Source organism: Taurulus bubalis (genome assembly GCF_910589615.1).
Source record: "Taurulus bubalis genome assembly, chromosome: 12".
Taxonomy (NCBI): domain Eukaryota; kingdom Metazoa; phylum Chordata; class Actinopteri; order Perciformes; family Cottidae; genus Taurulus; species Taurulus bubalis.
This window is the reverse complement of record NC_136600.1, coordinates 17,993,238-18,006,789: the sequence shown is the minus strand read 5'-3', so window position 1 is coordinate 18,006,789 and position 13,552 is coordinate 17,993,238. Positions and strand designations below refer to the sequence as shown.

Here is a 13,552-nt window from a genome sequence, read left to right as displayed (position 1 = left end):
TTGAGGGTAAAAAAAAAAAAGGGTCAGCACAATGGCAGCAATCCCCATCTTGTGCAGGGATTCTTGCCATAATGCTTCCCTCAGTTCTACACTGATGTAGTTGGCCCACACAGTGAGAGGTGCATGCTGGGTGTTGCTGCTCAAAGCGTCATGTTTCTTTCTTGTGTTTGTTGTCTCCTGTGCTCATTTACAGTCACATCAAGATGCACTGAGCGCCTGCAAACGTTTCCACATAAAGTTTGATACATTGTTAAAATGTAACCACAAAGGGTGTATTTGTCACGACAGTGTTAGCGGTTCATCAGCGCTCTGATGTTTTACTGAATGTTATACAAGTCTGTTACCACCTTCTGTAAACTGTGTGTCTTTTATCTGATTACTCACTGAACCAGCTAAATTTCAACCCAAATCAGTTTGGTGTGTTCACGTTTCTCAGAGTGAAAGCTAGATTAACTGTTATAAAGATCTTTCTGCTTACGAAGCTCCTACCAAGTTCAACATTTCAATTGTCCCTATAAATAACCTCTTTCCATTTCCTCTCTGACAACTTGAGTTTGAAATTGACTGAAGATGTGACAAAGCTGATGGTCTGTGTATATTTGATAAGTTTAATTGCTCCTCCTGCTGTTCTCATCAATGATGCTATATCCCCGGTCTTTGAGTGTCCAATCCTTTCTGCTGTGATAAACATGCACTCATTCTATAATTGTCATAGTGAATATATGCATTATTTAAGAGCCCAGTATAGCTTCATATTTTTTATCTTTTTTTTTGTTGTTGTTTTTACACAAAGCATATTACAGATCACAAGACGACAATTTTTAGTGCAAATGATTGACTTTCAGCCATTTTCCTCACATACTTAGTATATCTGACATTTTGTTTGTGGGTGCACCATGACTGTAAGCAGTCGGTGCTGTGATTGAATAACGGAGGAGATATGCTGTTTTCCATGACTTTTTTTTTCGCTTGCAAAGACCTCTACTCAAACTTTTCTCTCATTACCTCCTTGAGAAGACTGATTTGTTTCTTTCTCTTTTTCTTTTGATTGTTGCTAAACATTTGCACTCTACGATGCACACTGTTGTTGGAAAGCCACATTTTAGAAATGCCATTTAATAACTTTGTGACACTAGTGATGTCAGCTTCACACAGAGGTATTGACCATCACAGTACATGGAACGCAGTTACTGCATTCACTGAATACATTGTGACAGACTGTTTGATGACCAGCCATAACCTCAGTCACAACATTAACAGAATAACACTAAGCATCAACTGTACACTTATTAGTACATGTATATAGTTGATGTGTAAGGATGAAATAACTAAATGCATTACACCAGGATCTTTTTAGTGACCAGACATTCAAAGTGAAATTGGTCATTATGGCCTCTTTGCCATTATTCTACAGTTAACAGTGAAATATTGCGTTATGTTCAGGTATTACTATGTTAATTTAACAGCTGAGTTAGGTCCTTAATGTTAAATACAGACGCGTTAGACAAAACCACCAACTCCATCTGGAGAAGAGCAGATTTCTCTCGCTTTCCAGTATATTTCATGATAGTGAAATAATAGCAAATCCTTAAGGTGGTCCCATATTTCAAAATCTCTCACTCTCTGTATATATATATATCTATATCTCAGAGTGTTTGGGTTCTAGGGGGGGAAGTTTGTCACGTTTAGAGACTTATTTAGAGCCGTCTGACTGCACAGTATTTATACAATTCAACATATTGTAAAACGAATACCACTTTGTATTTCTCTAGTATGTAGATGAAGAGCTCGCGTTCGTTTCTAAAGTGCTGCAGCTCCCCCAAGTGGCAGTTCAACGGTACTTCAGCTCCGACCTCGAAGTGTTCATGTACTGCTGTAACTACAGTACTGACAGTTATGACTTGTTAAAATATCCAAGGCATTCAGATGTAAAGTTTAATATCTCAAAACTGTGTTGCAATAGTTTACCCAGGGAAGTCTTTAACATATGGAAATAATTTGAACAGTAGCTACTGTGAAGATTATTCTCACTTAATATATTACATATTTAAGGGACCCTCAAATATATTAAGTTATATTTTCTCAATTGATTTACTAATCTCAAAGAAACCAACAGGCTGTAATGCAGCACATTGACTGCGGTTCGTCCTTGTCGCCTTACGTCATGCAGTGTGTGTGTGTCTGTGTGTGTGTGTGTGTGTGTGTGTGTGTGTGAGAGAGAGAGAGTGAGTGAGCACACTTTGGGGTGCAGACTAGTGGATCACTGAATTACAGGCGCAGTTTAGCTGATGTCCTGTGGTTGTTGGTGTTATGCTTCAACTGGAGATAACTCCAAGAGTAGGCCGTGTTTCGTTTAAAAATCAGCATAATTTATTCATGTCAGAAGTACCTGATCTAAATGTGTATGACTTTAGGTGTTAACGTCGATTATTTGCCCTCAAACGAATGCAGATGCCCCGCATGTGCAAACTCCTTGTGTTGGCGCGCGCTCTGGTGTGGATGCCTGTGTGCGCGCACGCTGCTTTCATAATAGCGTCATGTGTGTACGTCGGTGACGTCACCGCTGCCTTCCTTAATCTGTGCTTCCGGTGTTATGGCGGCTCGCAGAGAAGGGTGACAGTAATGTGGGATATATGGAAATGAGCGCGTGGGTTTAGGCAGGTGTGTCAAGGATGGCGGTGACGCAGCTTTTTCGGCTGGTTACCTGTCGGTCGGCCGCTCGTGCGACACTTCGCGCGCACAGGAGGTACAGCAAGGTGCGCGCGGCTTGTTATTACTGCAGTACAGCAACCACAGCTAGCGTTAGCTACACGGACGGTCTGCTCTGTCAGTGTTGAGAGAGTCTTGTTGCTTGACAGTTGGGTGGAGCTTATTTGTGCTTTTGATAAACGTATTCATCTCCAGGTTTACTGTCATTATCAGATACATAGGACATGGTTTGGTACTTGTTTTTGATATACCTCTGATGTAGTTTATAAGCAGTGCAGTGTTTTTTTTATGGGTGTCATGGACCCCACTCAACCCTCTACTGCCTCTCCTGGCTCTCCCTCTCATGTGGTTCCCTAAAAAGGAAAGAAAGTGAAACCGTAACAATATTCTGTTGGTTGTAAAATTTCTGTAAAGACATTTACCAAACTATTGTTTGTTAAAGGCATTTTATTTTGTCATCACTTGTCATCCACCTCATTATAATGCTGAGAAGATAACACTGAAGCTTAATCACAGTTTTATCCCAATATTGTTTCATGTATCAATACACACTCTGTTACCAGTTTATTAGGTACACCTAGATAAAACTACTGCAGTCTACTGTAACCGCCCAGCAGTAAACCCGACCCTCATGAAGGTCATAATGTTCGGTTTCTATTGCAACTTGTTTAGAGAGGTGTTTATTTACTTCATGGTTATTTTGGAGGCTGTAGTGGGTTTGGTGCTGTAGGATTGTATTGCATTTGGTATCCTCTCATCCTTTCACCTCTTTTAATTCAGATTTCCCTCTTTCCTACCCTCTGTAGGTGTGCCCAGCTTTATCTGAGCGAGTGCAAATCTTTGAGTCCCTCTGGGATAAACAAGGCTACAAGAGGAGAGTTGAAGCAACAGAAACTCTGCTCAGCATCCAGCTGGCTGACGGCCGGACAGTGAAGGGAACAGCTGGCGTCACCACACCTCTCTTTGTCGCTCAGAGTGTCCGGTAAATGCATTTTAAAGAACTGTCTTCTCTTGTTGTTTGTTTTTAGTGAAGTGATATATCAGGGTTATTGCATCTTTGCTTGCAGTGTGAAAGGAGCGCTGGTCAGTAAGGTGAATGGGGAGTTGTGGGAGCTTGGACGGCCCCTAGAGGCTGACTGCGAACTACGACTTCTGGGGTTTGACACAGACGAGGGAAGACAGGTAATCCCTTTTTTATATTTTTTCATATATATATATATATATATACAAACAATGCTTTTGTGTTCCTTCAATTTGTTTGTAATACACCGTGGTTGCGTGTACTTTTTTTATGTCACATTACCTTTTTTAAGGTGGATCTTAAGATTTAAAAAAGTGTGTTGTCTTGACTAATGGAAAACATCCTGAGGTCAGGAAAGAACAAAACATTTCACCAAGAGATTATAATTAAACTTAGAACAGAAAGTGAAAGACACATAAAATAGGTATTGTTAATCTGTGTTTTTCAATATTGCTTGAATGAGTGATTAAAGAATGGTTATGTGTTTCCCAAGCTAACTGACGATTATAAATTCAAGATGAAATCATTGCTAATATCAATCTAATCATGTTCACATCACGCATATACTAGGGGTGGGAATCACCAGAGGTCCCACGATTCGATTCTATCACGATACTTGGGTCCCGATTCGATATGATCATTTTTATTGCAGCAAAATGTGATTGTCAAGCAGACAAACTGACCAACACTTTCATAAATGTTGCACCTGACAAACTGAACTGCTTGTGTTACAGTCTGCATCCGAGAGGGGGCGGGGCTTATCTCTGTGGTTTATCTCCGTGCAAAGAATTTTCATTTCTGCCATCCACCATGAAAACAACTACTATTTCTGCGTTATACTTGTTGTGGAAATCCTAAAGAGGTCGGAGCACCAAACGCCGCCGTGTCTGGGTTCATAATATTACTTCTCCAGGAACTGCGTCCGGATGACGGTGTTACGGATTAACAGGCAGCCGTGTTAACTGGCGACTTTCGGCCGGAAGTCACCAGTTAACACGGTCGCCTGTTAATCCATAACACCGCTTCCAGCGCTACGAGAGTACCAGCAGCCAGTTTGATTTATGCTTGAGTTAACGTCTTTGACCAGCGCCGTGTCGCGGATGTTGTCCTGTGCACCGTGCAACAGCTGTGCAGCAGCGCTGCTACGAGTGACAGGAAGTCCAGACGTTTGATTTACACACGGACGACGCATTTCTCATTTCTTTCTCCTATGCCTCCCATAATTAATTACATAAAAAAAAGATCAATACTTGGCTTCCGTGTATCGATACAATATCGCCACGCAAACTATCGCGATACTATGCGGAATCGATTTCCCCCCCCCCACCCATAGCATATACACAAACACCCAATGTATCTTAATGTTGTGGAAACTTGGTGTTGCTGCTGATGTTCTTGTATAGTTATGATGTACTTCCTTGTTTTTATACTACAGTATTCATTTTCTGAACGGTATTATTATTCGTTCTCCTGCTCAGGAACAAAAGTTGACTATCAGCTTTTAGCTAACTGATCCAGCTAAGAAGCTGTGCACGATCCGTGTTTAAATAAATCAATGAATCCACCTACTCTGTCCCTCCCTGTCTCAGGTAGCATGGAGGACAGGAGCGTGCGTCCTCAGTGGAGTGCTGGAGAAGGCATTTGGTGCCGAGGTTTGCAGAGAAGGAGCGTCGGAGCTCGGGCTTTACTGTGACCATCTACTACACAACAGGTGAGATGTTCATTTAATATATAAACACAGACCTCCAGGTGCAAGCTGTTCTGTAATCTGTTTTTTAGTTTGTGTAATCTGTCAAAATGTCATCTGTCCTGGTTTGGAATATGAAAGAATTACTGAGTATTTCTGTATTAATGGTTGGCTTCCCTCCCTCTCCACACACACGCAGTGCCTTGTCTCTGAGTGATGTGGAGGAGAGATGTAAACAGGCTGCAGCCCTCAAGCTTCCTCTGTCTAGACTGGAGCTAAATACAGAAGAGGTCCGAGAGCTCTTCCAGGTCAGATATACCAGTGTTTGATAACAATACATTGTTTTTACAGAAGACAGTTTGGCTTGTTGTAACTAACCCTGTTATAGACTGCATGCGTATCAGACGCGTTTTTCCACTCGCACGTCTGACGCAACGGATCCGCTCAAACGTTGATCTTTACAGCCGTCGACATCGGCTGCTGGTTTGCGTCTCAGCTGTGTCTCTCGGGCGAAACCACTTCAAGTAAAAAAAATTATAATAAAATGTATTGCCCAATTAAACACAACTACTTTGCTACATTATAATCGTTTACTACATATTTTAGGGTTTGGTCATTGTTTAAATATTTTGATTATTAAACTTTTTAGAACTTATTATATTATCTTAATTTTTTTATTATCTGACTTTTTGATTTTATTGTTTCCAGTTGCATGTTTTCTCATTTATTTCTCAAACTTAATCAGAGACACAAATTGCTTTTGTAAGCAGTAACGTCATCCTATCTATGGTTATGTAATGTTGGCTAAATATGAAAATAAGCATGTTTATGGATGAATCCTATGCATCAGTGTTGCTGGAAAAATAGGTCAAAAATATTTGCACATATCACAGGGCAGCCACGCACTCCACAGAAAGTTTGGCTGCTCTGTTGCTGATCGATCCTTTGACATTTTAGGATTGAAACCGGTATAGTCACTCAGTTTTGTGCGGTTGTGACGCTTGCAGTCTAGACACAGGGTATGGCCTAGAACGGGTCCATGGAACTGGCAAAATAATGTATCTCATTGAAAGATCTTTGTCAGGGTGGTCTGGTGCCATATGTAATTGCAGCTCATCATACTTCCACGCTAAACTGCTCTGTACCTGTTACAGGTTGTGTAACTGAGTGTTTATACATGTTGCCTTTGATCAAATGTGAGTATAGCTGTGATATTACTCACTGTGTAGGAGTTGCTGTTGATATTTTCTCATGTCCCAGTGTTCACTTTATGAGGCCGAGCCCCTTCCTATTGTCCGACTGTCCATATTAAACTGTGATATGTGATAAACTGTGATTTGTGGGTTGTACTTCTTATAGAACAATAAGCTGAGACTGCAGCTCGTTGAGGAGCAGATGAACGGCCCCACCATCACAGTGTACAGGTACACACACACACACACCTGATGTGGACTTGCCTGCAGTGTCTTATAAAAGTTTTACCAAAAATGAAGCGTGTTTCATCCTTTCTGTGACTCAGGTGTGGAGACAGCATCGCGGTCTGCGACGGCCCCCTCCTCCCGCACACTGGCTTCCTCAAAGTCTTCAAGACACTCCAGGTTTGTGTAACTGTCCTTTCCTCTGCTTGCCTCTTTGCGATTTTTAAGTACTCGTACTCGAACCTCGTCTAATCTGTAAATTTGTTTATAATACAATTAATAATAAAATCTGTTTATTTGAACGTATTGAGCACAGTTCGTTCTGAGGGACACATGCTGGGTCAATGGAATTTTCCTCGTCTTAATTTATTGGTGAAGAGGGAGGAGTTTCCATGGGGCTGCCACTGGGCAGACTGGGATTCCATGGCAGCCAGGCTGGAAATGTCAGCAGCAGGATGTTGTGTTTGTCAAAGGCCAGTTTCCTGTTCTTGACCTTTACAAACACATCGCTATCCATCAGACTTGCTGTCACTCTCATTGGTTCACCCTTCCTCTTCTGACTGACCTGCATTCTCCCTTTCTCTTTTACCACCTCTTTGTTGGCTGATTTTTATCTCTCTTCCTCTTCTCCCCAACCTCTTTTCACCGCGCATCCATAACATCCCAGCTGTCGCCCGTGACCCTGGCCAATCAGACAGAGTCCTCAGGTTTGATGCGTCTTTTAGGTGTGGCTTTTCCAGGAGAGAAGGACAAAGAGGCGTGGGACAAGGAACAGGCGGAGGCGAGGAGGAGGGACCACCGACGCATCGGGACAGTAAGACGAACTCTAGATCAGGAGAGGTGCATTAAATGAGATGCAAATGGTTTGAGTTGTTTGCTGATTGTAAATGCCATCTGTTCATGTTTTTGCACAGGACCAGGAGCTTTTCTTCTTTAATGACGTTAGTCCAGGAAGCTGCTTTTTCTTGCCTAAAGGAGCCTACATCTACAACACCCTCACTGACTTCATTAAGGTGAACACACCCACTCTTCACTGACTGTGTAAATGACCAACAATAATCTGACTGGATCATTTATTTCTATACATTTAATAAGATAACTATAAGCAGAATTGCTTTAAAAAAAATCTGATTTGCAACTTTTCCATTCATATTCACATGCTACAGTTCACAGCCTGATTAGTGACTGAAGACACGCCCAAGTTTCATTACAATGTCAGGGAACACTCAAACTCACCACCTTATCTTTCTGTCTTGTGGCTAGTGTGGTAAACTTTTTGTGGTGTTTAAATTTAGCAAGGATCCTGGATAAACCTGCATATGATGTCGGTCTGAATGAATCAACATGTGTTATCTAATCTAGCTTCTAACTTCAGTTTTTACTCGCGGTTGCCATTAGCAGCGGCCTTAGCTTTGGTGTGAAAAGATGAACCCAGATTTCGGTCCTATAAAGTTACAATATAATTACTTTGATATTCTGTGGAACACTATTGTCTGTATTTGACCTCAGCCACTTTGAATTTGCAGCCACTTAAATTTAAGTGAAACTTTACAACCCTGTTCAGCACTGCTTGTGCAACTAAAACAGAAATACCTTAATTAGATTACGCATACCAAAACGATGACTTAGTTTGGTTAAAGTAATCAGAAAATCCTGATTTAATTTAGCATGGTTCCTTCATTGGGTTAAACATTTAATATTGTCCAACATCTCCCACACATACACACACACATGTGCACATACATTAACATAAACAAATGATGCTGTGTGATTGTATCCCGGGGACACGCATGTTCATATCACTCATCAGGATATTGCTCTTATTAGCCTTCAATTACTGCACTGTCGGGACAGTCTGCCCCCGTTCTGCACTCATTGTCACACACATCCTTCCTTCCTGACGTCTTGCAGAGTGAATACCGAAAGCGAGGATTCAACGAGGTCGTGACTCCGAGTTTGTACAGCACTGCATTATGGGAGCGCTCGGGTCACTGGGAGCATTACAGCGAGAACATGTTCACTGTGACATCAGAGGGCTCTCAGACCTACGCTCTCAAACCCATGAACTGTCCTGCACACTGGTGAACACACACACAACCTTGTACTTGCCTTTTGAATGCGTTATGTAAACTAATTTACATAACGTATTCCAAAAATGTCATCACTCGAAGGTCTGAAACACAAACTGGTTTAAAAAAAAAAGAAAGCTGTCCATGCAGACTAAGCCTCGCTCTCCTCTTTTGTGTTTAGTCTCATGTTTGAGCAGCGCGTCCGCTCGTGGAGAGAGCTTCCTCTGCGATGGGCCGACTTCGGGGCGCTGCATCGCAATGAGCTCTCCGGAGCGCTGGGAGGTCTCACCCGTGTTCGAAAGTTCTGCCAGGACGACGCTCACATCTTTTGCACACCTGAGCAGGTACAGAGAACACATGTGAACTTGGAGTGGGAGACTGACACATGTGGGACCATATTACAGTGATTAGATGGGCTGTACAAATAACCCCCGAGACATTCCAGGAGGCCACCGTCTGGATGAATGAGGGTCTTTGTCCTGTTCAAACATTACACCTCCACATGTGCATCACTGTGACTCTACAGCCGGTGTAATCCTGGTCCCCTACATAGTGCTCTGGAACGTTCCCATGATGCTCATTGCGCTCCTGCAGACTTTCTGTTGCCATCCTGTGTATTCTCCGAGATCATAGTCAAAGGATAATCATCAGACTGTTATCATCTAAAATACTGATTCAGTATATGGAGGCTTTACACTAAATACATTGTCAGATATCTTTTTCTTTCCTGACCCTGGTTGTAATTTTAAACTCCCCCTTATTATTATTATGTTCTCTTGTTGCCCTTGTCTTCAACTTTTTTTCATTCTGTCTTCCCAGCTGGAAGCAGAGATTGGGGCATGTTTGGACTTTGTAAGGAGTGTGTATCAAGTGTTTGGGTTTTCCTTCCACTGCCTCCTGTCTACACGCCCTGCACCGTTCCTCGGGGAGCCTGAACAGTGGGATAATGCTGAGCAGGTAAACGCACACACATTCAAACACACTTAAGTGTAGTCTTAGTCTTTAAACTCAAGGGTATGGTATAATGATATCCACAATCAGTTATACGAGTGGTGCTTTTCAGTTTGAGATCTGCTACGTGCCGGGCTGCTGGGTAAATGTTTATCTCTAAATCCCCAAGGACACCTTTTTTAAATAGGCGACAGTTTAAGCTGATTTAATTGACTGTAATTGAATATTATGGTAGACAGACAGTGCATTAATGTACTTCCATTATCTACCACGCCTACCTACTTACTTACTTATTGTGTGTGTGTGTGTGTGTGTGTGTGTGTGTGTGTGTGTGTGTGTGTGTGTGTGTGTGTGTGTGTGTGTGAGAGAGCAGCAGTTGGAGAAGAGTCTGCAGCACTTTGGTGAACGTTGGGAGTTGAATCCAGGTGATGGCGCCTTCTACGGACCAAAGGTCAGTGGGAGGGACAACATGCAGGAAACAGATGTTCACACACGAGTGTAAATATAGTTTATCATGGGTGCGTTCATAAATACTCTGAGCACTCTGCCACAAGCTGGACTGTTTCTAAAATCAGAGAGCTGTTCAATTTTATTGTTCGGTTATTTAGAGCACAACACTTGTAGCGCTGTCTGAGAAGACGGAGCAGCAGAGTGTGAAGTGAGTGGTTACTTTTTTGCCATAATATTTAATAAAACATTTAGCTGAGATAACTGGGTTACATTTTCACTCCTAGCTAGCTTTATACAATGTTTATAACTTTGTTTTTATTGGCCTGTTGTAACTGGCTACTATTGTTATAGTTTCATAAAAATCTTTCTCATCCTCACTGGCAGCTTTTCATTTTGTATAAATATTGATTGGAAAGTTTCTCTTTTACGGAAGAACTTCAGATTGGATAGTATCTGCTAACATCCAGAACAGTGAATAACCCTTTTGGAGACACAAACTAATGTGTATCAAGACTCTGTGAAACCTTTTCTTGTGGTTAGACCTCTAAACCATCTGTGGTGAAAGAGCTTTATCTATTCAATTGAATTATTCCAAGTATCTTTTTATAAATGCTTGAAGACATTTGAGTGTTTCACATCACGGAAATTAAAAAGGTTGATTTCCACCACATGTTTATTTATCAATATTTTCCCTTAACTCTCGGAAAGAAAATACATATTTGTATTTCCGAATGAACCTTTTAAAAATAGTGTGTAGATGTATCTGCAGGATTCTTTTGGAATCGGTGTATTGGTGTTCCTGCACAGATTAGAGAGCAACACAGACCTCTTTGTTGTCCTTCTGGCTCTGCAGAGAATTAAATGTTACAGTGCACGCTGTCCTCGACCACAGAAAGACCAAACCAAACCAAACCAAAAATGTGTGTCAGTTGTTCATGTGCAGCTACTTGTCTTTTATGAAAAAAAGAACGTGGCTTAACTTAAGAATTTCATTTTTACTTTTACTTGTGCAAGAAGTCAGTAAGCATAGAGAGGAAGTCGGCTTCAGGCAAACGTTGCATGACCGAGCTCATGTGGAGGCACAGACAGTGGAGGTAGGTCAAGTCAGGGTGGGATTAGATGCACACTAACACTCTACATGTAACAAACATTCCTCGTCACCATCTAGCTACGGCGTGTTTGCCGTAATTAGCCAGATCAGCTTCTCTTGGAATCGCATTAGTTAACATTTTTGTCCCCTGCAACGTCAGACTAGAAAAGTGAAGCCTGATGCCAACACACTCCTTCATGTTTCTCCATAGATTGACATTCAAATCAAAGATGCTATTGGCAGACAACACCAGTGTGCCACAATCCAGTTGGACTTCCAGCTGCCGATCAGATTTGACCTTCAATATGTCGGGTGAGTCGTACATGTCTGCAATTGGCTCGCAATCTACTAAACATTCCTACATCTGTGGTGATTTAAATCTGCTCACTGGCATTCTTTTAGTATATTGTCCTCTGTTGATGAACCCACATGCTTGCTGTATATGATGTCCTGTAAGTGATCAAGTTAAAGTGACACAAGTCTAACTTAATGTGACCTAATTTGATCATGAAAGATGAGTCCTTTTATTTAATTTATCACTTCAGGCCAACATTCTGCCTTTTTGCCTCTTATTAGTGTGCCCCACTTCTCTCACATGGTTTTTAATAGTATTTATCACAGTATATTTAATTTAAAATTGCAACATCAATGTTTCCCATGATATAGTTACTTTTATAGTAAACCATTTATGCAGAAAATAACATACTTTATCACATTGATGCAAAAAAATCACACACAAAAACAATATTGCTAAGTGATTTGCAACATTTCATTGTGGCCTAATAATCAGAGATATTAGAGGAGAGCTGCTACAGTCAATCTTTGATGGGAGTTACAGTTTTTTTAAATGTGATTTTGACCTACTTGGTTGTTGTTTGCTAAGTGGCAGGTGTGTGTGTGTGTTTGTCAATTGGGGACACTTTGAGGAAAAGCCTTGAGATTGTGCTGCAAACCAATACTAATAAAGTATCCCTCTATCTATGATAGATTGCCTGTCACCCAACACTCACTCTAATAAGCTTTTGTCTTCTGTCTTTCTCAGTCGGGACGGACAGTTGCACAGGCCAGTGATGATCCACAGAGCAGTGCTGGGTTCACTGGAGAGAATGATCGCTATACTGGCTGAAAACTTTGGAGGGAAATGGTGAGAAGATATAAATAATCACGTTGTAGTCGGATGTATTTAGTCAGGCTGCTACGATCCAAACGCATCACCTCTCTTTTCACCTCTCTTTTCACCTCTCCCAGGCCCCTGTGGTTGTCCCCAGCGCAGGTCATGGTGATTCCTGTAGGAGGCAACAGTGAGTCATACAGCAAACAGGTCAGTCTGTGATGAAGATTTCCTTCTGGTACATCAGCAGACCAAGTCTTTCTGACTCGTGTTCTTTCTGTCATTATTGATTTGCGTGTTACTGTAAGAAGCACAGTACAGATGCAATCTCAATACAAGTGCTTCTCTTCTCTTAAGGTGGTCCAGCAGTTCTGTGAAGCTGGCTTCATGGCTGATTTGAATGATGATCAGGGAGCCACCTTAAATAAGAAGATTCGCTCTGCTCAGCTCGCCCAGTACAACTACATATTTGGTAAAGATAAATACTAGGACGAGAACTGTGGCTACTTAATGTACTCAAGCCTGAAACGCCCTATTTATTGCTCCTTATGTTACCATATCTGATAATGACAACATTTTTCTTTTTGTCCAGTGGTGGGGGACAAGGAGAGTGAAAGTGGAACAGTGAATGTGAGGTGCAGATGGGGCAAACAGCTGGGGAGGAGGCCGACAGAGGAGGTGCTGACGTCCCTCACACAGCTACGAGACACCAGGAGCAACTTAGATGAGTTCTGATGAAAAAGACCTTGGAAAAAATGAGTCACTGATGTATAAGTGTTTGTTTTACATGTTCAAGCTGTTATACTTTGACCCAAATTTGTAATAAAAGTATATAAAAGATTCCTGACTTGTTGATTTGTCCATTAATGGCATCCACTGTTAGATCTGGGTCCTAAAAAGTACAGAAGAGGTTTCAGGCCATTATCAGATCTCTATCAGTCTAATATCAGCATTACACCATTACAGCTGCAATTTGTTTGCCAAAACTATTAAATATGCGAACCTCCCGCTTACGTATGTCTGTGTCATGATGTCAGAATAGAAAC

General features: G+C 41.5%; 1 protein-coding gene across 1 annotated transcript; it reads left to right on the top strand.

The window, feature by feature from the left end:
* Positions 1 to 2,623: 2,623 nt before the first annotated feature.
* On the top strand, positions 2,624 to 13,329 carry tars2 (threonyl-tRNA synthetase 2, mitochondrial). Its single transcript, XM_079227667.1, has 18 exons — positions 2,624 to 2,756; positions 3,516 to 3,691; positions 3,777 to 3,891; positions 5,320 to 5,441; positions 5,617 to 5,725; positions 6,777 to 6,841; positions 6,937 to 7,015; positions 7,503 to 7,649; positions 7,750 to 7,848; positions 8,747 to 8,916; positions 9,086 to 9,248; positions 9,724 to 9,861; positions 10,229 to 10,306; positions 11,607 to 11,707; positions 12,438 to 12,539; positions 12,644 to 12,716; positions 12,864 to 12,978; positions 13,099 to 13,329. Exons 1-18 carry the CDS (start codon positions 2,673 to 2,675, stop codon positions 13,239 to 13,241), a joined length of 2,079 nt encoding a protein of 692 aa, XP_079083793.1. The 5' UTR covers positions 2,624 to 2,672; the 3' UTR covers positions 13,242 to 13,329.
* Positions 13,330 to 13,552: the final 223 nt, after the last annotated feature.